The following is a 26,265-nucleotide window of genomic DNA, read 5'->3' as shown; positions in this document are numbered from 1 at the left end:
AAACTATTAATTGAAATGTATGTCTATACATTTTTCCTACTGTTCCAATTAAACTGCTCAGAGTAGGGAAGGGGAGGTGTCAGGACAAAGGCTGTTTCTGAAGTGTTAAACTGTGAGGACTGAATGAAAGAACAATGCTCCACAGAACACAATGGTATAAATTACTCATGGGCATCCCAAGGGTTGGCAAAGTTCAATAGATGCATTGTCCTCTCACACCAATTCACATTTTCAAAATTTTATACATTCAGATTGTTCTAGCTATGATGATATTTGCAAACTCAATGAGGCCTGGGGTTTAAAGGACTAAGCATTTGGATGTGCATTATCATCCACAGAAGTTTCTGCTGTGTTTGTTTGCTGCAGTTGTGTATGCAGTGTCTGTGCTATGCAGATGAGCTGCTGACACTGGTGGCAGATAACAGGAACAAGACAGCATTGTGTACTGTGCTGCCAGTTTCCCAAGTTTCCCCAGGTAAAGGGACAGCTTCAACCTGAAGCCAAAGCCCAGCTAGGTGCCTAGAAGGATTTAGGGAATGCTCATGGTGAAGAATTCATGCTGCCATATAAAACAACCAAATATTTTTACTGGATTATTTGCAAAAGCTGTTACTTCCTGCAATATATTAAATAATAATGCACTTTTATAAATTATTTTTTCCTAGTTATTAAGTGACTGTGTTACAGCACCTGTAACCTTCTGTCCAGACACGTCCACCGAGTGTGCAGACAGACACCTGCTCGCTCTTGCAAGGCAAGGACAGGTCATCTGTGTGCTCAGGGCTGAGCAGTGGGAACCCCCCTACAACCTCTCTGTGTTTACCTGGCAGCACTGCAGGCAGCGAGGAGAGGAACAGAAGAGATGATGAAAACCTGAATGCTGCATTTTGAGAAAATTGTAGTTATTCTTTTCAGCAGAAGACCATGTTTTAACTATTTTATTTTTTGTGTGAAAAGCACCTGCATTCTCATTTAAGCCTGTAATCTCAAAATGCAAGATTTTTTGATGCAAATGCAATTTGTTCACTAAGCCTTGTCACAATGAATTACAAATGCCATTTGCCCTAAAAGCAACTTTAGTTAAAAGTTGGGCCTGACATGGGCATCAGTCAATTCCATCTGCTTTACAGGTACATGGGTGCCTGGAGCAACCTGGCATGACAGAAAATGAATGAAAATTAACATGGGCAAGATGATACTGAGGAGCAGTCAGAATTTCACAGGGTAATGCCTTTACTGTTAAAGCATCTAACATTGTCTCTAAAAAACCCCACCTGGAACATACTCCTTTCATGGCCATTTCACCACAAGCTGCTCACTCATTTCCATACTGCACACCAATCAGCACTGTGAATAATGTCATTGCTGGAACAGGAAACATGAGTATGTCTGTCACTCTAAATGCCTTAAAAATGACAAAAAAAGTAAGTTCAAATGCCAGAAATCAATATATTGTTTTATTTAATTTACTCATAATAAGATCCTCTTTAGGAACCAAATCTTTAAGGTGTTACATGACATGCTGTGGTAATTTGAGCAATTACACAGACATTTTAAAATGCTGTGACTGGCAGACCATTCCAGAATTATATGTCATAGGCAGTTTTCAGAAGACTGTTTTTGTTCTCCAAACTCAGTTTCACCAATGTATTTATACCTAAATAACAGTGAAGATGATGCAGGGTCTACGTTTTATCTTTTTCAACACCAAGTTGATGATATTACATCAAGATGTTTGCTCTACAATGTCCAGTGACCAGCCCAACAGGAATGTTTGATGAGCACCTGAATGAAAACACCATCCATCCATCCATCCATCCATCCATCCATCCATCCATCCATCCATCCATCCATCCATCCATCCATCCATCCAGGTAGTGTATCAATAGTTAGCAACTACCTGTGAGCCACTGTGACCCTCGCTGCTGGGAATGCAGCCATGCAGTATGTGTAGGAATGACTGCATTTGCAGTAAAGAATATTTCCTATTTATTTTGAGGAGAATTAAAAGCTTTCAGGACTGATGGCTGTGTCAGCTGCAGTGCCCATCACCTCTTAGGGGGATCATCAGAACTGCAGGTTTTCCAGGGTGCTGTATATTCTGCAAAACCTGCTGAAGGGAGTCTCACTCTTTGTTCCCTTTTTCTTGGCAATGCTGTAACATGCATTTATGTGCTGGGGTGGAAGAGAAAGCAATGCACAAAATTCTAAATTCCTACATTATGCAGCTTCATAGTAATCAAAGGGTTATAAGAGAGTCTAGGCAGTTGCAGAAACCGAGGTTCTGCTTGCTTCAATTTAAAGCACTGGTAAAAGGTCAGCATCTATTGGGTACACTGCAGTGGGCCACCTTGGCTAAAATCATACACGTATGAACCCCTTCAAACAGGGCAACTTAATTCAGTCATTGGAGTAGAACAACGGCAATTACTCATCAAGACCTACAGACCAAAGTCAGAGCACTGGTAGATCAGGAGGTGATATTAGCAGCATTTATCAAATCCATCCGCAGGGCCCACAAGAGAATTCACAGCTGTGAAAGGGAAATGAAGTTTCAGACCAAAAAGAGGAGATGAGTATACAGAAGTGACCTCAGAGAATTAAAACATGTGGACCCTGGTCACTGTAACCTCCTTTGCCAGTCTTGTGGAGCACACATTTTTTTCCAAGAGACTTTGGAAAGACAGTAATTTTATCCATCTTTCCAGTCCAAGCAAATTATTTAGAAACTGATTCAGCAGTCTACTGACTTCAGGTAAAAGCCTGTGGAAATGCTGATCCTTCCCCCTTACCCATGAAAATGCTGTACATAACTCTGCCTGATATAAAGCTACTTCTTTCTCTAACAAAGACTATGTAAAATTATCTATATTACTACGTATTTTGAATCTGAATCTTCTTTCTCTCATTGACAGTCTTTAAAATCATGTTTCACAGAAATAAACCCAAATCACTGAATATAAATTTACCATTTTGCTGTTTTTGTATAATATTATATTTCTGCAGATACCTATGTATCCTGAATGGCAGCGTTGTCAAATCACAAACACCCACATAAATGTGGATCTATGGCACACAGAGAAATGTGGTCCTATGGCCACAGAAATGGCACCAAAGAGATTGTTCTCAGCTTTAGGGGGGTGAGGCACAGCACAGTGCTAGTGGCACTGAGGGCTGGCATGACTGGTATGGATAAGCTGTCAAACATCCTGCTAACAGTTCCAAGGGCTCAGCCACCCCTCTGTTCTGCAACATGCAGCAGAGAATCCAGATCTCATCCTGTGAGACTTTTGTTACTTGAAAAAAACCACATCAGAAATCAGAACCTGTTGTGCTACTTAGGAATTAGCTCTCAGTGAGAAGACTGGAGTATATGTAAAGGATAAACTAGTGAAGAAGCCAAAAGCACTGACAGAGATTAAGCCTGGGCTTCCACCCGTGCAGCAGCAGTGAACTTTCTGCTGACCACAGAAGCTCCTTCCCCACCCCAAGGGCTCCTTGCCCAAACGCTGCCCTGCAGCAGTGAACTGCGTCCCATCCATCCCTCAGCTGCCCTGAGCCCAGCAGAGCCTGGAGCAGGCGAGAGGCAGCACAGAGCCCACAGCCCCCTCACCCTGTGTGCAGCCAACTCCCCAGCAGACGGGCTCTGCTCGCCCGTACACAGCCTGGTGTGGCCACAGGCCAGGGGCTGTGCCACTGACTGCCAGCGGGTCACAGCTGAACACACGCTTTCCCTTTTCTGATGGGAAAACTGGATTCTGCTGCTTACTCTCCCGGGATTCCAGTGCTTACGTCAAATTAAAAGAAAGTTGACTCTGGAAAAATGTATTCATGCAAATTGACTTTTCACAACTTTTCTGGGACAGACACTAAATATTATTACAGTAATTCATACACTGTGCATAACAGCTTGTGACAAAGCTCCTTCAAAACGTCAGGAATGACTGAGTGGATGCTGTCTTTAAAACTGAAAGACTTTAATTAGGAATATCCTGTGACAGTGGTAACAAGGGTTCTTGGATGAGGGAAGAGATGAGAATGTTGACTCCATGTTCAGAAGGCTTGATTTATTATTTTATGATATATATATATTACATTATAACTATACTAAAAAGAAATAGAAGGACAGGTTTCCTCAGAAGCTTGCTAAGCTAAGAATAGAATAAGAAGAATGAAAGCAAAAGGCAGCTCTCTTGGCCTCTGTCCGAGATAGCTCTGTCTTGATTGGCCATTAATTATAAACATTCAAGATGGCCCAATCAAAAATCCACCTGTTGCATTCCACAGCAGCAGATAACCATTGTTTACATATTGTTTCTGAGGCCCCAGCTTCTCAGAAGGGAGAAAAATCCCAAGAAAAGTTTTTTCACAAAAGATGTTTGCGACAATATCCTACTTGCAAATATGGCACACTCCATGGATTATTTCATTAAACTTAATATATCTGTTACTGTGAAACATTAGCTGGGTACCCCCCTCCCATCTCCATCCTTGCAGCTGGGTACCCCACTCCCATCTCTAGCTGTGCCTTTTGGATGAGTGTCCTCAAGCATAACTTTTCATGTTAAACTTAGTATTTGCTTTTCTCTGTGCAATCTTTTGTGCATGCAGACATTCATCTGGGAGGTTATCAGGGGTACCTGGACAGCACAAGAGGACTGAGCTACTGTACAGAGATGGTGAAAAAACAATTAAGCACCTTTCTATTCTTATTTGGCTTGCCACAGGCCTCAGGCAAGATGTGGCAGTATTGGTATGACGCTTGTGTGCACAAATATTAACTGTAAGGGATGATGGTGAGATCCATAAACTTGGGGACTGGAATGCAGGTGCAAATGTTGCCTCCCTGGATATTCTCTTCCATGTCACACAGGTTAAAAAGGGCCAAAACACATTAGCAGATCATACTACAGGCTGGATGACAGAGTGCAAATACAGATGCTGAACCTACTCTTAGGGCCAGACTTAAACAAGAGCCAATGCCTAAAAAAATAAATATATCACAGTACACTTGAATTATCCAGCAGCTGTATAGAACAGGGTGGGGGAAAAGGTCATGAAATAATATTTATAACTTTGTGCTATGGACAAATTTTACACCAGAATAATTAATCTATTTGAAGCTTGCAGTAAAAGCTAACCCAACACATCTGGATTGACTTGTTTGTGAAATCTAGATTTGCATTTATGTTTTGCTTGTGAGAAAAATTTATTTGTAATATTTCCTATCTCTGTCATTTCTCATTTTGCAGTTTATCCAGTGGCATATCAACTAATCACTCATTTTAAGCAAATGCAATTCTAAACACAAGAATGCTGCTTCTGAATAAAGATACAGAGCATGAAGCCATTTTCCTATTTATACTTTATGAAAATCAGGCATCTCAGAAGACGATGTTAAATAAAAGAAGCAGTTTCAGGATAGGCAGGATTTCCTTATGACTAGTCTGAGGAAGCAATGGTCCTAAGCAATCAATTTCCTTTCTCTATCCTAATTTGCCCTTATACATCATATTCAAGATTTTATCTGGACAGGGGCTGGTTGGCTCAGTGGATAAACCTCTGCCTTTTCACCCCTGGGATCATGGTTCAAGTCATACCCTGATGAAATGCACTTGATCGTCCTAATCTAGTTCCTAGTGGACAGTATTCCCATTATCTTTAAAAGGGTCAGAGCCAAGGCCATTGGGAAGAGTGCATTGTGCTATATCTTGTCTGTTGATTAATACATTTTCAGTGACGCCAGATCCTTAATCTTCATAAGCATACATATTCTCACAAAAATCTTAATAGAGGTCCCTTGTGGACTATATATTTCTGCTCAATTTGTGTATCATTTCAGGATTTCCTGGGAATACACGCAATACCCCCCCCGAAATATATTGCTTAAAATTTAAAAGTATGTTTGCCTGTACTGTTTGCAATAACATCTCTAAGTTAACTAGCATGATAACACATCACCTTAAATCACTACTTCTCAGAGGGAAAACAAGACCTTTAACTCAATCTGCACTTAGAGCACATTATAATTTTCTCTTAAGGCTGAACAGACACAGAATAAAGGAAATTTATTCTGTGAAGGGAAACTGAGTCAGAACATAATCTCCATAAGGTTCACTGTTTGTCCTCTGCACCAGGAGAGCTGCTGCACAATTAAAATAAGAAATAGAACACTTCCATTCCATAAAAATCCAGGCTTGGAATCACTGGGCTTTTCAGCATAACACTCTTGGCTCTGGTTTGGAATGAACGCTGGTGCCCCACCAGGGCCCTCTGAACCCTCTGGTGATGCTGGAGCTGCATGCAGCAGCACCCTTGGGCTAATCCTTCTGCCCCCCCAAGCAGCCCAAACCACAGAGGGACACGGGCTCTGTTTCTGTGGGCCTGGGGCAGAGATCAGGAGATCAGAGAAAAAAGAGATCATGATTTTAGCAGGAGTATCATCAGGTATGATGATTATGACATCATACCATCAGGTATGACAGAGGGACAGGGGCTCTGTTTCTGTGGGCCTGGGGCAGCAGGACCCAGGGGCAGCGGGATGCAGGATGCAGGACCACCGGAGCAAGCACAGCTTCACTACTAGCCACCAGCTTCCACAAAGATCAACAGAAAAAAGAGATCATGATTTTAGCAGGAATATCATCAGGTTCCACTCTAAAGACAATTAATTCACTGATCACTTTTACTACACAGTTGTGGTCCAAATCCTAAGGACAGTGCATTAGCTTCTACCTGGATTGATTCTTTAATACAGATCATAGGAAAGACAGGAATGTAGGTACCATTCCTCACTTCTAATTGCAGTTAAAGATTATAAAATGATTCCTGATGATTAAATCGTTCCTCTGTAGTCATTACAGGTTTTTACATTCTTACTACAGATTTATTTAATTGACTACTGAAGAAATACAATTTAGTTTGTGGTTCTTTGGTATAAGCCAATAACCTGATTATATTTTTTCATTACATAATTACTCTTGGCTTTCTTTTCTTTTGATTGTTTTGAAATTAACAGAGAACTACTTTTGAAAAACGACTCACTTATAGCCTGATCTATCACAAACAATTAAAGCATCTCCAAATATCTGGTAAAAGTGTAGGCTTATTCAAGAACCCCCTGCTCCTCTTCTGGAAGCACCAGCACGGCTGATTTTTATCACTTAAGGGCTGAAAATCCAAAGGTGTGTTTTGTGTGAGTGACATGCTGGTGAGCCAGAGTGATCTCAGAGCCCACAGGAAATCCGTGCAGGGCTCCAGGGCACTCTGCACCTGCTGGGCAGAAGAGGAGCAGGGCCACAGAGGAGGGATGGGGGCATGGTGGTGGCTCCTGGTCAGGGGCTGCTGCCTCTGGGAAGGTGTGAGAACCCTCATTGTCCACCACTCCAAAATGAGAAGCCTCATTTGTGCTTTTCCATCACTCATGGACAAGCTCCCAGAGCAGGATGACACCATGGAACCAATCAGCACAGCCTGGCTGTGTCCTACCATCCAGGTCAGAAATGCTGAGCTTTTGCTAACTGAAAAACAACAACCTAACTGTGACCTGTGTGATGCCAAAGTGGAACTCTGCACGCTGCAGCTCCTCCTGCCCACGTCTCTCAGTGCTCCCTGCAACACCCTCCCCACACACCCAAGGACAGCTCCGTGTGGTTATGGACTCACACCCTGGTCTGTTGGATGGACCACGACTCCAACGGACAATTCAGAACGTAAGAATTAAATAATAAAACAGTTCTGCATTATTGCAACACCTGTTTGCAAATAGGCTTTATCTTTTTTCCTATCACCACACAACTGGTTAAATCTGGGTGTTTCTTTCTGAAACACAATGATACAGAACAATCATTGTACTCTGGGGTAATCAATATAGGTAATTGCTAAGTCAGCTTTGGAATAAGGTACAGCTAAGTCTGAATAAGCTACAGATTAGTTTGGGAAAATTAGACGCGACAGATTACAGTATGCATTTCAAACTGAATTTCTGTTAAATAGGTGATTTGTATCTGTATCAGATTTTTCATAAAAATAATCATTTTTATAAATATATATTATGATTCTTTTTGTTGATTACAACGTAAAAAGGAAAGAATAACTGTGTATGGACAATGAAAAAGTAGCCTGTTGATAATAAATATTTGTCAGGCCTTGTCACATCCATATACATTCCAATGTTACTGAAGAGACACAGCACTGATAAAAAAATACCCTCTGAAAAATCAATGGATTTTGAGCTAAAGCAGTTGCTAAACACACAGAAAACATCTTTATCCAACAGCCCCAGTGCTGTGAAAATTCCCAAGCCTTGCATTGGTACAGCTAAGGAAAATTTAATCTTCCCAAATACTCATCAGGGCACTCCATCCTGCAGACCTGACAGCCCCACTTATAATTAATTATACAATTTCGATGGGAATATCGACTGCACAAAGCTATAAATCATAGAAAAAGTCAATAGGCATGGACACATTCAATCATGTCCCGACCAATGATTACTACTCTTAAAATACAATAATTATTTTCAGGAGCCAGCTTGAATTAAATTTCTGTCAGGCCGGTACAAGACCGGCGGTTGATGAAGGATGCGATGGATTTTTTGGGTTGAATTCGGCACAGAGACATTTATCGTTTTAGATAGGTAGTTTGTTTTTAGTGATCATGGTGCTGCGTGTTTAACTAGACCATGAAGATTAGATTATCTCCAATGGCTCATTATATCGTTTATCTCTTTCTTCCATGTTTGATCTGGAAGATTTCCCACTTCTTGATGCATGAAAGAAATGACTACTGATTTTGAAATGGAATATGTTTAAGTGCGATTCTGCCTGTACCTTCACACCCCACAGCCCTGTATGCAAATCAAGCAGCAGCCATCCAAAATACCACTAGGACAACCCAAACAAGCACCAAGAACAGCTTTACACAGCTTCAGGAATGCACTGGGGGAAAACACAAATGACAAATACTTGAGTTGTTTAAAAAAATCTGGAAAAGTTATAATAATTATATACACAGAGGAAAAATTTGAGACAGGAATGTGATTAATACGGGAAAAGGAAGTGGGAGGAGACTTACTGCTTTGAATTAAATGTCCCCAAAACTGCAAAACATCAGTGAAAGAAACATTAGGCATTTCCCGAGGATGCATTCACCTTGTAAATTGAAACCAAAGAACCCCAAACTGCATTTGAAGGTACCACAGAGGTACCTCGGAGTGAGCACACAGGCCACACGAGCCACGCTGTGGGACAGCAGCAAAGACCAGAAGGGGAATCAGATCTTCACCCCCATGGGTCTTACTCATCAAACTCTTCTGACCTCAACAAATGAGTGAAATCTCAGATTCTCACATGGAATCAATCTCTCAGGGGAAGCCAACTTAAAATCAGAGAGGGCATCAGGGCTTCAGCTGCCCCCCATATCCTAGAGCCCTGCAGACAGCCCTCCAACAGCCTGGCTCTCTGTGAGCAGTGAGAGAATGAGCTGTAGGCAGGGGAAAAGAGGAGAGAGGTGGAGAAGCAGGGATCCTCTGCTCAACCCGTCCCTGGGCACCAAGCAGCAATGTGCCCTGTGAGTGGGCACAGTGTGTGACTGGTTCAGAGTGCAGCTAAACTGGGAGGCGGGGACGAGGGCCCTCTCTGTCTTCCCTTGGATACATAACCCCTAGGAACCCTGGATGAAATGGAGAAAGCTGCAAGCAGTGATACACAGCTTTTCCAAAATGAAGTGGCTACCATTTGAAACAAAATCACATTAAAGAAACTACGATGCCCCTCTCCACATAAAAATCAGATTCCTTATTACAAATCAGAGGGTTAGTGTCCTCTAATCCTCTTGGGAAGCCCTGCATGCTTGTCCAAATAGTGACAGTCTGCTGCAGAGCTTGAGATTGCTATTCTACTTACTCTTGTGTTTCTAGTATATTTTTGCAGACTTAGAAGACCCAGGTATTTTCAGATAGGCTTTGCATTTAAGGACTTTTCCTAAGTTACTGTGTGATGCACAATGAGGAGCTAGGAAGAAAAACAGGATGCTTGAAGAAATGCAGACTAGAGGACAGACAAGAAAAGTGAATTGTTGTGTACATTTAATTTACAATATATTTGTATAAAAAAGAAGGTAAACATGCCAAAGTTAGGAATCTGTACACAAAATAACTGGTTAAGTGGTGAGGAAATCTGGAGCAGTTATTGTGTGGCTGAATTATCTCTTCTCATTCTGCAGACAGGAGGGGTGATAAGGATAAAGGGCTGGTTAGAGAAATGCAATTTGTATGTGAGCTCCCAACTTACTCCTTTGAATGAGTTTAGCAATGAACTTACCGCAGTGCCATTGTTGTCTCTAAATACGTCTTGATTGAAATAGTCAAAGAGCTTCTTTTCTAATTGCAGCATAACCTAAATAAAAAAATAGGGAGAAAGGTCAGCAAAGCTCTTGGACTCAGCAACTCAACACCCAGCTGCTGGCAGTGACCCCTTCAGAGACACGCAGCCCTTTAAAACCACACATTTCCACATGTCCAAAGCCCCTTGTCAGCTTGCCCATTTGCTTGGCTTGCAATCACTTAAACAGATCCAATTAACTGAGCATTAGGTGTGACAATCTATATCCTCCCCTCCCTTTACATTATCAGTTTGGAACAGCTATATTCATGCTTTGTAGAAAAGAAAATGAACATTCAACACCGTTTCTATTTACACAGGGGTGCCAAGGGCATTAAGTTGTTTACCTTTCGGTCATTATCAGATTCACGAAATATTAGCTTGACTACTTCATTTGTGTCAGCTGCCCGGATGGTCTGCATTGTGGCCTTTGCACACAGTGTCTAAGAAAAACATAAGGGGAGAAAGGGAAACGAGATTATATGCAACAGAAGACCAGATTTAACCAAACATTATCAATAGATGTATCTTCAAAGCCCCCCATCAAATATAATTTGCTGTAGGTCAAAACACAAAGCATTGCTAATTTAAGTCACTTCCACTTATGATGGACTTGAAACAATAAACTGAATTACCACTTGAAGAGAAACAGGCAATATGAAGAAAATATCAATCAGGAAAGGCAAATAGTCATTCAGCTTGTACCATGTAGACAGGTTCTTTCACAGGTATCACTATATGCTGTATCACACTTGCAAACATCCTCCAAACCACTGCTTACAGATAATGACCAGATTTTGTGCTGATTCTTAAGAGCTGATAATGACATTGACACTACACTTCTGTGAGTTAACCCTCGTTTGCAAAAACATCTGCCTATAAATTCATGTTACAAGTACACTTTGCAAGTCCGAGAAATGCTTACACAAATCTGACAGCAATTTTCACAATTTACTTTGCATTGCAATTTCCCTCTTTTAAATAAGAGACATCATGTCCCTAGATATTTTGAGGACTGGGTGCCTAAAACATGTTATGAACCAACATTTTATCAGGCACAGATGAACACAGATGAACACAGATGAACAACTTTATATCAGGCATAGTATGAATTTCCACAAAAGTGCTGGGCCTTGATCCATTGGCCACTGGCCTGCCTGGGACCCAGTTCCACAGGTAGTGGGGAATAACATGAAATGGGCTGCTCAAAGCATTGGCTCCACCGCATGGCAACAGGTAAAAATCTAGAGCTTTTAGCAAAGCAGCTAGCGAAGCTTTAAGTATGTTAAGTGCTTTGAAACGGAGGCATCTCCATCTTAACTGGGCACATTTTGTGAAGTGCTCTGCAGCCTCCCTGCCTGGGCAAAACTGCTGGCTGTTGTGCAGAGCCACCCGTGCCCCTCTGCCCGGCTGCTGGGAACCACAAGGAAAGTCAGAAAGCAGAATTGAGGAAATTGTTCAAACTGGGCACTGTTCAAAGACAAATGTGTCCCCACACCTGGGAGGCAACTCAGCATCCATGGCTGCTGCTGAGGCACATGCTGCTGACAGGATCTGTGCACAGACGTGGATATGGATACTGGCAAAGACCTTCATGAATTATTTTGCTAGAGGTTGTTAAGAAAAGCGTTTTCTGTTAAAGAAAGTAACTGAGTCAAGGAGAAGTAACGAGGTAAAGAGGTAACAAGGAATGAGGTGCTCACCCCATTCCTTTTCATAATAACCAGACAAAAGGTTTTCATTTTGCATAATGTTAATTTGTAAAATAAATACGTTCTGTGGTATAGACTTTATGTTCTGTGGTACATACTTTCACATCCTACTACATGCTTCTATCTCTCACAGACAGAAATACTTATATTTGGATTCATTATCAGAGGTGCAGTGTATACCAGACACAACACCATGGACTACAGCTCACTTCTCCTTTCCCCATTCTCGCCTTCTCCTGAAGGCAGGAATTCATGCCAAACGTGTATTTAAACAAAAATCCATCTGCTTCCAAATAATTAAGATCTCAGCTGAGGATCTTAATTGTGCCAGAATGGGAACAATCTGCCAATGGACATTTTGCTCCCATTTGATAAAAATTTGATCCTTGATGAAGGCCCTTGCCTATTGGCACAGTACAAATAAAAAGCAGCAAACTGGGTGCTTTCATTTTTAACAAGTAATTTGAATGGGGTTTGGTAAAAACCCACAAATCTTGTTATTTTTCTTACAAGTTTGTGAATTAAACAGGTGTTGATTCCCCATCTCACTGAAAAAATGACGTCCATTTCTGACAAACTTTTCCTGACTGTTTCCTCCGTCCCCAAAAGCAGTGCCACGTCCATCTGACTCTGGGTTTACTCTAGAACACAGCACGCTCGAAGTACCAGAACAGCTGCAAGGTGTGTGCAATCACAGGTTTCACTGGCACAAGGAGCAGGGGTCCCACAGGCACAGGCACGGGCTGCTCTGGAGTGCTTCGTCTGATCTGCAGGACTTTAGGGTGGTTTTCTGAAGCCTTGGGAGAAGAGTGGTAACACGCTGGTTAAACGCCACCCTGCCTGCAGCAGGAGTGGCATGCTGGACTCCTTGTGGGAGCTGCACCTCCGGGACCTTTTCCTTTTTAGCACAGACCTCCTACCTGTTCCCTCGCAGCCGAGCAGGGGGATGATCCCTTTGTCTGCTCAGACACGCAGCGGCCGTTTTGCCATCTGTGTCCATAGGAGCTAGTGAGGTAATCCAGCAGCGAGCCATTCCCAACCTCGCTCCCTCCACGCGGGTGATTGAAATTCAGAGCACAGATCAGATAATCGGGTCAAGCCCAAAAAAAGAGGCTTTGGGCTCATGTGTCACAAATCAGTCTGGTCCCTTCAAACAGCACACCAGATTAGAACAAGCACCCGAACAAACCAGAGCGGAAAACCCGCAGCTCTCTAAAGCTGGTTTCAAAAGCTCTAACAAATCGCTCCATCTTTCACTCATTTAAACTTTCCAAATGAGGGTCAATACGGTCCCCGAGCATCCAAATGCTAATGCGCTTAAGTGCGCTTAAGCAGCTTTCCAGAGTGAATGGGCCAAAGAAGGGCTCGAAAAGACACGGCAGAGTTACTGTCACTGTCAAAAAGTCATTGTAGCCACCCCCAGAGTGGTTGCAATTCAACAAATTCATGATTTCTGTCTCTTAAAGGCATCTGCTTGAGAACATTTTTTTCCCTGAGCTGCTTTATCTCACAACGTCAGGCTGGCTCCAAAAGAAAAACCCTGCGATCGACTCTTGAGAACCAATACAGAGAAAGGACCCACATACCTTATTGCTTTCAAATTTCACACACACAAAAAGTTACCTTATTCACAGACAAAAGTGATTGGGCAAAGGTTCATTTCTTATACAAGCTGGAGGCACTCCTTTTTTCCTCCTCCTTTCAATTTCTCCACAGTCGTAGTCACCCAAGCAGAAAACTTTCAGGATCATGTGCCTTTTTAGGCAAGCCTGCTTATGAAGGGATTTTTTGTTGCTAGCAAAGAAAATCAAAATGCTATGAAAACTCACTGTTCCTTGCTGGGTATTCCCTCAAAGGTATATTTTTACAAGGGCAGAAAAGTTGAAATCAGATATCATAACTTGACATAACTTCTTTTTAAAAAAAGCATCTTTTTTTCTTTGGAAACAAGATTTGGTTAAAAAGCTTGCAGGAGGGCTGTATTCAGAGCTGAGAGAGAGCCAGCCTTTCCCTAGCAAACACAGCCATATCTTATTCCTGTTTTCCCATACTATACACAGGTAGATGCTTTGTAGCACTTCTGAAATAGCCCTTTGCGATAACTTATGTATACCGAATTGCAAAACATAGTAACAACTTTCCTGACAACGGCCTTGGAATGTAATAACAACATCCTGTTACACAAAGCTAGGAGGAAATGGTTTTTATATTTACAAGAGACAAATCTGAAACTTCTTCTAAACTCAGCAATTCTCAGAGTTACACTGGTTACACTGCTGATTTACAGCATAACACACCTTCTGCTCCCCCATATACACCACAAATCATAGTGTGTAAGACTGCATTTCTTCATAGAGTAAATGGGATCCAGGCATTAAAACAACTGTTATATACATAAAACACACAACAGCCTATAACATACACTTTATATCGTGTGTACGTAGGAACACTGTGAGCAGCTGTGGGCTGCACTGCTGCCTCCTGCTTGGCTGGAAACTGCAACTGATTTTTCACTGATTCCACACTTCAGACTCGGAGTCCACCTCCTGATGTGTGAGCTATTACATGCTTGTAAGTCCCTCAATAATTTTTGGGGGGTGGGAGGGAAACCCCCCAAAAGGGGGCATTTAAAGACCTACAGACTCAACCTGTCCTACTGCATCTGTCCACTGATGCTAAATGCGCACTATTGTTCTCTATTATTTGAATACCCAGGACTTATTATCACTTTGAATTCTTCTAAAAAACAGAAGAGAAAACAGAATATATACACTGTTCCTTTACCATAAAAAAGTTCAGCAGTTGCTGCCACTGGAATTTGCAGCAAACTGCATAGATTGACACAGATGTGCTCATGGCTGTGAATGCTAGCAGAGAAGTTCAGAGTGAAGATTCCTGACAGGAGGAAATTGAAATAAAGTCTTGAGCACATGAGCAACCAAATCAACTAGATTTAAGATATTTAACTTTTTTTCAGTTAAATACTCCGTGGATTCTGGAATGACAGAAAAGACAGACATACATGCATCATCTAATTATGAAAGTGAAATACTACTGAAATGCTGCTCAAGACCCAAAATCAATCTGACACTTATTAAACTAGGATAATTTTTAAAAAATTATTATAATCTGGATGCAAATTGTATTTGAAATAATCAGCAAGGTAAAAAATTTGCTACTTTGGGAATAACAGAAGCATCTGTCTTGTTTGGGCTCCTCCTTACCTTTGAGGAGATGACATGATTTCCTGGATATTGAGAATATAATAGCAGCAAATTCCTCAAGTCAAGTGATGTCAGAGAATTAAAATTTATAAGTGAGAAAAACAAAGTAACACATAACTTTCTGAATCAATGAGAGATGTGCATTTAGCTATGGGACAGATAACACTGTGCTTTTTAAACTGCACCTTCCCATTGAAATGGAGGCTTATTATAGCCAATTTTTCACAGCCACAGAGGTTTTTGGCTTCACAGCTGCTGCAAAAATCAAGGGCATCCCAGGGCTCAATCTCCAGGGTACAGCAACCAAACCCTGTCTGAGAGGACATACACTTCTATTGAAAAAAATATCCTTTAGACTATGTATTACCTTGTGTTAACTTTAACTGTGTGCAAATAGCAATAATATCCCAGAACAGCTACTACACTTTCCAGCAGCAGGAACTGAACTCAGCAGTGACGTAAGTGTTAGCTGAATAAAGAACAAACACAAACAAGTATTAATGAGAATCCACGTGAAGTACCAATAAAATGACTTTCTCTTTGGATGTTCCCAGCGGGGACAGCTCACGTCCAGGGGAGGCAGTGGCAGCTGAGCCGGGTGCCCGCAGAGCGAGGCCCTGCCCTGCCCTGGCTGGTGGCACTGCTCACGTGCCCTGTGTACGGCCCCTCTCCCGAGGGCACACCGCTACCACTGACACGGCCCTGCTGCCTGTGCCTGTCGGGACTGACTTAACCCCACGGGCAGGCTAAAGAAGCACCAATCTCACCCCGTGAGCGCCTGGCTCAGGAGCTGTCCGGGACCTATGGGAGCTCTGGTCCCTTCCATGCAACTCCCCTACTGAACTGTGGCACAGGGATATTCTGGGATATTTTAAAATGCTTCTTTGGCTGGTGTCTGTGACCAAAAAGTCAGCACCAAAACATTATCCTCATGCGCCCATTGTCCCAAAGATCTCCTGCCTCCCTAAAACAGATGATCCCTGCTGGAAACAACCTGCCTTACTTTGGTCTCTATTTCACAGCAACACAAGGTTAATTATAAAATGTATTTTGTTGTCCAGAAACCGAGATAATTCATGACAAGGTTACCACAGCATGTCACCAGGCAATGCTAAACCCTTCCTGTTTACTTTTCAGGCACTGTGCTGAGTGACCTGAGAGTCCAGGGACAGCCCGGCCGCTGTCCGGCGGCACAGCGCACCCGCCTGCGGGCAGGGTGGCTCCCCTGCCCTGGCGCTGCCCAAAGCACCACCCAGCTCCTACAGAGTCATCCCTGGCAGCACTGTGGTTCCTGTGCGTGTTTGCTCAGCAGGCAGTAGGCCAGGCTTAGCACAGCATGCTGCTGCAGACCCTGGCCCGGGCAGGGATGGCCACTGGAACGGCCGGCTCACATCTGGAACAGCTGGCCCCGTGCCAAAGTGGCCGGCTCAATGCCATGTGTCAGGGGCACAGCCTGCCCTTCTCCAGGTCTGGAGAGAGCCCTGAGGTCCCTGACTGTGGCCTCTGCCTCAGCAGCTTTGCTCTGTGCCAACAGCTGGTGGCAATTACAGCTCTTTTAAATTCTCTTCTTCAGAAAAGAATCTGAATTAATTGCAAAAGGCCTCTGCCTCTCAGATTCTCCAAGTTTATAGATCAGGCTCCTTTTCCATATTTCCCTGCACGCTGTTTACCTTCTTATTTTCTCTCCTCTGTCTCTCTGGTCAGGTTACACATCTTTTTGTACTCTCCTGTTTCATTTTCCTGACTATGAGCTCAAGCCTGAGTTCAGCAAAGCATCTACATGGTGATTCACAAACAATTTACCTGGAGCTGTCTGGCACCCGTGTGAATCAGGACACAGAACTGCGCAGGGTCTCTGTGGACAAAGGTAAAGGGCTACCCTATTCACTTTTTTAGGCCTCAGTTTAAATTCACTTGCTGACATCAGACATCAATAATATGGATTCAGGACTTTGATCAGGTCCAGGTAAGTCCACAGCACTACAAGATCGGAACTTGGAAGCAATCTGCCAGAAAAATCCCTTCCCTCCTCCTGTCCACCCTTCTAAATAATTTTGTATTACCACTTGATGTCAAGTAGTCCTGAGGGAGTATTCTAAGAGAAATATTTGCTTTTTCTTAATTACAGAAACTGGGACAGTCCAACTGTTCCTAAGGAAATTCTCTACATAAATGTAATATATATGTCTTGTTCCATAAGGCGTGATCCTCTTCAGACCTAGTCAGATGTTCTGTTACTTATCTTCCATTTTTTTTCTGCTTTGGCTGTGCAGTAATGCCAGCTTGAGAAATTCCTTGTTGGAAACCTTCAGAGCACTATTCTCCTTGATGAAAGCTAAGATGGACTGACAGATCAGCACGTGTACACACCCAAAGAAGACTGGCATCACATAAAAACAGCTGAGGGGTAGAACAGTCAGTGTGGAGAGAGGAAACAGGGTGGCACATTCTATGTACTGCCTCTATTCACCACGCTGGTAATGCAGCTCTGAGTTCCTTCTGGCTTGGTCTGTGATGGTGGGAGAGTCAAGTGTTGTGCAGTACAGCAATGTTCAGGAGCCCCGGGACATGGTCTCCACTGGCAGGTTCAAGGCTCGGGACCAAAAGCCCTTGGCCAACTAGGGGCAAGCTGATCTGAGAGAGAACAACTTGGAGGAACGGCAACTTCACAGCACTGGCTGGGGATTCAATGGGATTTAACCCCGCAGTGAATGCTGATCCCTGGCTCATTTGACCCCTTCACTGAGGGCACCACTGAGTGAGGACAGAAAGCTCTGCAAGAAATGAGACAAGCAGGGTCCTCCTGCTTGTAACAACCAAAGACCCCCCCAGAGGGGATGGGACCTGACTGCGTCAAACAACCAAAAGTGTATTCTTCAGAGTTCCTGAAACAGAAATGAAATTATGCTTGTTACGCAAACCAAGATTCAAATATGTGAGACACGTGAGTACAGAAGAGTTAATGCAGCATCATTTTAGAGCTCGCAGCTGGGGCTGGCTTGTGAAGTGCTATTCTTTCCGCTGTATCTTTAAGTGCTGTTAAATTCATTTGTCACTTGATCGAAAGCCAACAGGCTACAAATCTCCCAAGCCCCTCTCGCGCTGAATAGTGACAGGAGGATTCTGTTCTGCCATCAGAAAACATTTGTGCGCAGCTCTGTCCGCAGTCATACACGCTACTTTAACTCATCTGCCTCCCCATTCTCCCCAGCCCGGGAGGACAAATTGCTCACTGTGGCTCCCTTTCAGAGGCAGCGCAGCGCGCAAAGAATCATGACTGAGCAGAAACACAAGGAACAGGCACATAAAAATTCATCACTTTGGCCTACTGACCTCTTGCCACTGGATTTGGCAAACCCCATCTCAAAAAGTAGCACCGAGGGAGAGCTAAGCAGAGCGGCTGAGTGAAATTACTGACAAAAAATATCCTGGACACAGGAAAACCCCACCAGATGCTTCATTGTCTTTGCAGAGAAGTGGTGCTGAAAAAGGGGGTGATCTACCACATGGCATATTGGGTGGAATAAGTAGTGCCATTGTTTCAGGGCAGCTCTGTCACTTTACTGACCGCAATACAAAGAGGTGTAAAGCAAGATTTAATCCTGACTTTTTAGTCAGCAGATTAAAACCAATCATGCCAGATGTCCACAAGACTGTTTAACATACAGAAAGCTTTTTCATACTCTACAAAATAGTAGAAGTTGTAATAACTTCTTTATTTCCTCTAGAGAGGCCTTTTTCACTCACTTTTAGTCAGAAAAAAGGGAGATGTTGTAACAGATTTTAAGATGTGCTATTAATTTTTACTCTAGCCTTTCTTCTTTTCCCTTTTGAGACAAAGCTAAACAAAGTAAATTCTTTAACCCATCCAAAATTAGACAAGTATGCCAAAGAAAACTGCTGGTATAAGAAAGTTGTGATTTTAAAAAGAATTTATACCCATTAATACCAGCAATGGATGCTAACAGCACTGTTTAAATTCTTCAAGTCTAAGTACTTGAAGTGGTGGTCAGCATGCTGAGAAAGGAACAGATTATCCTTTTCCCCTCAAAACTGGAATTGTGCTGGTGAGACTTCCTGCCAAGATGTCTCTCACAGCTGGTGGTGCACACCTGGTCCGAGGATGTGTGTGCTCTGCTGCCTGCCTGAACAGGAGCACACAGGCAGGGCACCGCGGGGCTGGGGCTGGCAGCACCCCTGGGGGCCCCGGCCACGCAGGAACCTTCAGGACCCTGACCTGGACTCATGGGGGCAGATCCCTCCGTGCCAGCAGGGGATGTCACCTCCACAGCCCTTCCTGCTGTGGGACCCAGAACCCTGACCACAGTCACTGCAAGCTACAATACAAGGGCTCATAAGTGAAAAATACTCACTGAGTGGTCTTTAAACTCACCTACACAACTGGTACACACTTTGGAATGTTGCTGCTTTCCTCTATGTCTATTTATGAACAAATTAATATCCAAAAGTACTACCATAAAGGATATAAATTCAACAATAATCAAAGCATATTTAGTAATTTTTTCTACTATATTAGCAAAGCGGAAAAGAGTTGGCGTATTAGTGTTTCCCTGCTGAATTTCCACAGCCAAAAATGCTACTAAATTCAGCAGAACTCAGAATGTATATTTACTTTGTCATATTAAGTTGCAAATAATTTGTGCATTTAAGAAAAAATAATTAACTTCTCTTTGGAAAAAAAATTATAGAAAAAATAAATCTCCTTGAAATTCCAGTATTGGGCTGATTTGTATCACATTTATCATTTAGTAATTCAGAAGCCATATGGCAACAAGATAACACCTTGCTTGGCAACCCTTACCTATCAGTTGTTGTGGAAAAAATACAACTTACATATTTAATTTGTTTTCTCATCATGTGCTTTAACAAAATCCTCATTACAAGCTTCTAAAACAAAAGTAACTATCTTAGTGAATCCCTGACCTAAACCAGTACTGTTAAACCATTTTCTTCAATTCATACCTGGTAGAGACCTAAGCGAAGAGTTGAAATCATAAACCAAACAAACTAGCAAGGCACTGCTTTAGTTCTGCTGGCACTAAGCTAGGGACAGGCACAACTCTTTCCTGGCTGTTTAGTGCTTTCAGAGGAGCACCTGTAAGACTCCTGCAAGCTCTTCCTGCTGGGTTACTGCTGGTGTGAAGGGGCTCAGCTGTGTGTGACTGCAGCTCCTCTGCCCTCCCGCCACCACATGAACCACTCTGCATTTTTCCAAAGCAGGGTGCCACTTCTGCAACTCATGTCAGAGTGTGTTTTGGTTGACCATGGTTTGCTGCATTACAAACCACAGCCACAGGTACAAGGATAGTAGCCTGCTTCCTTACCGGAAGATGTGTTTCATTAGGTTAATTAAGATGCACAATTTATCTTTCTTTCATCATCATCATCCTTACTGTACTTCTTGCAGGTTTTGTATCATACAAGCTAATGATTCTGTACTGAAAATTTTGGACAGGCAAAACCTCCAGTACTGCCTCTCATTTCCCCCGTGTACTCTGATGGCTGAAAGGTGTAAATCACTGGCTTTAAATCTTCTGGCCTCTCCCTGTCATACTGAGGGGATGTGGGCAGCACTGCAGTGAAGATGATGGTATTTTCTTTGTAACTAAGTCCAACTAGAGGCTCTCAAGCTACCTAACAGGAATAAGTCAACCAAGTGTAAATCTGACTAAGAGATTTCTGCCAGTTAAACACTTACTTCATTACTGCTTATTCCACCCTGGAATTTGCACAAAATTACAATTCTACTCTCTACTTCTGAATTTCTCCGGGCAATCTTGTGGGTGGCCTTCAAGATACATTTTACCAATTTTTCATGCCCATCCCTCGAAATGTGACCCTGCTCCTGTGCTTTTATCTCTCTGACAACTTCACACAGGAAAACATGCAGCCCCTCTGATAGCATGAAATCGGAAACAATAGCCTCTGGAAACAAAGGGGAGGAGGGAGGCAGGGTACAGTCCAGGTCCTGGCTGATTTTAGGCACAAACAGATGTTCATAGGGCCCAATACCCTGAGCAAGCTGAAAGGAAAAGCTTGTAAAAGAAATGGACCTTAAAAACAATGTATTGAAGAGCTTTAAAATAAAGGCAAAGGGAAAGCAATATGGCTTTCACTGATAAATCTCAGCTAAGAAAACCAAAGTGGCACCATGAATTTCAATGATGCATTTTTCTTTCTCAATGAACTCTACAGCTCATTTTGAAATCTACAAATTGCTTAAATCTCAACTTAGTTTACAAGTCTCCCACAGCCATTAAAAGGTTACAATACAGGCATTTCTGTTTCTTGTAACTAATCACCAGAGCTGGAAACACCCAGCGAAGCCCTGAAATATAGGCTAATGCCATTATTTTAAAAGCTGCTTACAGCTCAACAAAGAGGAATATGCTGAAAGAATCTTGATTGGAAAAAATCTTAGACTAGCTGTTGGAACAAATTATGTTCAATCTCCTGTTCTTTTCATGTGCACTATTTCAGACTCAAAAAGCCCCATGGAAAGAATCCTTGAAGCGCTGTCCTGAATTGGACTTGGGCTGTGTTTCACAAAAGCCAAAACGCAGCATTTACAAATGAAACAAAGTGTGGAATCATTCCTCTGACTGAAGTTTCTGCTTTTGTGATTAAAACTCTCTTCCTCTCTCTTGAAGAGCCTGCTGTCCAAAAGGCCCTGTGCCATGCTCCAATGCACAAAATACATGTATTCATTACAGGAGAAAAAACCCTGAAAAATTTGGCACAAAGGCGGGTGCATAGCTTAAGTCCTGTTTAGGGTAGCCCTCACTTGAACTCCTCTCATTTGCATAGATTTTACCTATTGATTGTCTCTATCAGGGATACAGTGGATGGCTAAAAGGAATGTTCCATCAGCTGCTTGTGGTCAGGTGCAGATTTAATGTGATAGTTATTAGCATCAATGAGACTCACACAGCAAAGAAATAAAGAAGTGGAATCTTTTTCCACCAGCATCACAATCAGTAGGAATTATTTTAATGACAAACAAAGCCGAGACTGAAGGTATCTGAGCCTGCTTAGGAAGCTTAAGAAATTACAGCTTGAAACTCCATCCAGAAGTGACTGTGCATTTGTCTACTCTAATCATGCATACCGGATCCTACGTGGCACTGATTTAATCTCAACTGAAGCAAATGGCACCTCTTTGACTAAAACAAACCTTCAGAAAGGCATGACCTCTTGATAACACACAGGACACTCACTAATTCCTCTGGCAGCCACTCCAGGAACAGAACTGCTTATTGATCACTCTTATGGCTGATTTCCCGCATATGATTTTTCATTTTAAATTGTCTGTTAGCAGCTTCTAAACATCACTTAGATCCAAAAGGAAGGGGGACACTGCTGTGAACACAGCAAAGTATGAAACTGCAGCCTTCTGACTGCAAACTCCTGGGAAACCCTCTGACCTACTGGCAAGGGGTGTCTGAGTTAACTGGAGTGCACCTCTAAGGAAGCTCGGCTCAGCAAAGCTGGCCCTACAAACTCCTCCTTGGCACTCAGATCTGGCCCAGTGTCTGGGTAAGAGATGGAGGGCCGGCTCTCCTCTCACACCAGACTGTGACTTTGCAATACCTGGAGTGGAGGTGTGCAATGGATTTCAACACACAGGCTCAGCAGCCACATGTAAAGTCAAATACGCAATTACAATAAATTTATCTAAAGATGCCTGGATGATTATGCCATGGTATTGCTGTGGGAGCTGGGGTTCAGCTGCTGGCAGGGGTTTGCCTTTGGTGTCTCCCATCGCTCTGCCATTGACCCCTTGGTGCTCCCGCATGTGCAACACAGACAAATGCAAAGTTAAACACTGATGTTTCCAACAAACTCCTCTTGCCATAGGATCACTTGATTTCACTTCACCACTTTCATCCAAGTTGTTAATCTCAGGATAAACTGCCTTGTTCAAGCATGTTTTGTGACTGCATTTTCTCTCTCAATTTTCTTCTCATTACCAACTCTTGCATTAGGTTGCCTGAAATGAGTGTCAAGCTAATGAGCCTTCAGCTATTGACAACCTTGCCTGGTGTCTCTCTCCTTTCTTCCCCTTAACTACAGGAACAAATTTATTCTTCTAAAATTCTGTAATGTCCCAGGTACACCCATTTGTTCCAAACCAACTTTCAAACATGTTGGTTACAGATGGGCAATTACAAACGGCCATTCCTACTCTTTAAATTCCTGACTCCCAGGAATTCCAGTTCCTCCTGACTGATCTGTCAGGAAACATCACTCAGGCACTGATGGCTCAAAGCTTTCCTTCATTTTTAAATTATACATAAATATGTCAAGTTTAGGAAATTTCCAGTACATTCAGGGAAAAGCCTAAGGATTTTTTTACTTCCAGATGTGAACAGAGCTTTTGAACCTTTTATGGCTACAATACTGACATCCTTGTGAAATTCAGCACTTGTCAAAACTGCAAAAATAAAGGATAGAAATGAAAATAAGTTTTGCTAACTCTTTCTATGACATCTACAAGTCGAGTAATACTGTAAAGAGCTACCCTTCATAAGCCTTCTGCCTCTAAGGGAGAGAGAATTTATATTAATCTGAATTTTTGGACTGTCATCAGAGATTTCTGCATGAGTGCTAATAATGTAGTATTACTTATAGTTGCAGTGCTGAACGATCTACAGCAATGTGATTTCAGAACTGCTATCAACTGAGTAACCAGTGCAGTTTGCACTAACTCGGCACGTTTTACTCCATCAAGGACTTTAACTTCTGAAAGCTATACTCAGTGTGCAGGAAATTGAGCTGCTCATATTACAGGATTTTAAAATTACCATTACAAAAACCCACTGTGAACTAGTACACAGATCTGATCAGTTAAAAATCTGTAATTCACCAGCTTCAGTGCAAATTCCATTTGGTTCTAGAGAAATTATCAAAGGTGGGAACAATGTTAATGCTAACAGTCTATATATACCCTTCTGTATCTCCTCAGTGCACACATATGGCTGAAGGAAATCTGTGTGAGTTATTGGAAAAACATCAGGTGAAACAGCCAGCTGTATAGGAATCATAGGCAGAAACTAGCTTTTATTTCAGTGGTCATGGTTTCACCAGAAATTCTGACAGCAAAAGGCCAGTGTCAGCTGTTTGCTGAAGCACGTATAACATGCAGCATCAGGCAGCAGCTTGGGCCCTCTGCACAGCCTAACAACAAAAGAATTGCAGCCTTCATTTTGTCTAACCCTGCTTTTATTGTTTGTCATTGTTTCTTAGAGTTATTCTGCTGTCAATATTTGAAGAACAGAATCCTGTCTGGGTATTGATTTCCTAAAGAGTTTGAATCACTGCCTTCATAATGCATATATTTTAAGGCAAGTGCATGCAAAAGGTGGAGGTGAAGTTGCTTATTGAATTAAATCAATACAAGATACTGCACTGGCAATTATCATCTAGTATTCATTTTACATAATGTAAAATACCCAGCAGACGGAAGAAAAACAAATTTCCATCCCACTTTGGCAATCTTAATTTAAATCTCTTGTATACTCTGGACTTTGGGCTTGCTTAAGTTCAGCTGTTGTCACTCAAGCATTTAGCACACTCTAGTCAGAGCAGGTGATGACGGGGTGGCACAGTGCCACCTCCTGTGACACTCCCTCGGCTCCCCCTGAAGGGAAGAGTCAGACAGCAGTGCAGCTGGAGTCTGGAGAGGCTTCTCCAAGAGCAGCTCAGGGGCTGCACTGCAGCCTCCATGACTCCAAAAGCCCCAAATGACACTGACGGGGAAACACAGGACCCACACTAAAATCCAACTCAATTCAGCTTATGTTTGTGTTCTGCAAGCTTAATGGTAGTACTATAGTTACACTGCATTCAGCTGAGAACAAACAAAAAATTACATCTGGTTTAGTCTTCAGGGAACCATTAGGGTTATATGAATAAAAATAATCTAGAAGCAGAATTTCAGAAGCACAACATGATCTCCATAAGGAGTTCCACAGTATATGCATTTCTTTCCTGTCTCTAGGGGAGCAAGGGGATCTGAGTGCCACGCAGCAGGCTTGCCAGAACTCCATGAGGACCAGAGCTGGATGCAATGAGCAGCAGTGCACCCTAATCCAGCCCAGACTTCTTGAGGCTGGAGAGCAAATGAGCAGCCTCTGCCTGTCAGAGCTGTCTGCTGTGCTCAGAGCTGGACAGGAGATGATGGGAATCATCTACAGCTGCTGAACAGCCCCCTGCACTGAACCATGAGGCAGAACTCGGTGTGGGGCCCTCAGTCAGTGTTCCTGCCTGGCAAGGGCTGGGCAGATGAGCTTCACTAAGAGCTCAGGAAGATGCTTCCCCCAGGAAGCTGATTTCCTCCCTTTTATGACAGGAAAGCAGCAGAGGATGAGCATGTCTCTCTGTGATACTGGGTCAGTACTGGGCCTCTTCCCACTGCCTGGGCTGGGGATGGGGAGTGCCCCCCGAGCTGTGCCAGGAGAGGAATCCCCTGAGGCATTCTGTGCACCCTAAATGAACCTGGCCCACTCCACAGCCTTTTCCCCACCTTGCAGGAGCAGTTTCCAAGGAGCACGAGGAAGCTGACTTGTCAAACACTTTTGATTTGGGACCCCACGAGTGCCACCACACAGGCTGAACTCAGAATCTGCTCCTACCAGGGGGCTGTTTCACATATACTGTTTCTTTTCATACCTCTACCAGAAAGTGCTATTAATTGTTAGCATTTATTTGCATGAAAGTGTGGAAAGTCAGCAGCAAAGAAAACAACAAAAACCAGCAGAAGCCAGAGGAAACATGACTTCACAGAAAGGCCTATGTGGTAACATACCTTGTTCTTCCAGAGGAAGATGCCATGAAGAAAATATGATAATTTTCAAGGACTTTATTGGCATACTCTTCACTCATTAAAAAAAAAAATAATCTATTCCATGATCGTTGAGAATAACA

General features: G+C 42.7%; 1 protein-coding gene across 2 annotated transcripts in view; it reads right to left on the bottom strand.

Annotated features, from left to right (window-relative positions):
- Positions 1 to 26,265, bottom strand: part of INPP5A (inositol polyphosphate-5-phosphatase A) — a 190,853-nt gene that overhangs the window by 22,410 nt on the left and 142,178 nt on the right. For both annotated transcript variants that reach the window (XM_036385695.2, XM_036385694.2), the window contains exons 10-11: positions 10,730 to 10,825; positions 10,323 to 10,397 (exon numbers count right to left, since the gene is read on the bottom strand). In XM_036385695.2, coding sequence (XP_036241588.1) covers positions 10,323 to 10,397; positions 10,730 to 10,825 — 171 coding nt within the window. The remainder of the gene's footprint in view (positions 1 to 10,322; positions 10,398 to 10,729; positions 10,826 to 26,265) is intronic.

This window comes from Molothrus ater, chromosome 8 (genome assembly GCF_012460135.2).
Source record: "Molothrus ater isolate BHLD 08-10-18 breed brown headed cowbird chromosome 8, BPBGC_Mater_1.1, whole genome shotgun sequence".
In the NCBI taxonomy this organism is placed as follows: domain Eukaryota; kingdom Metazoa; phylum Chordata; class Aves; order Passeriformes; family Icteridae; genus Molothrus; species Molothrus ater.
The sequence above is the reverse complement of the archived record's forward strand: the minus strand, read 5'-3'. Positions and strand labels throughout refer to the sequence as shown.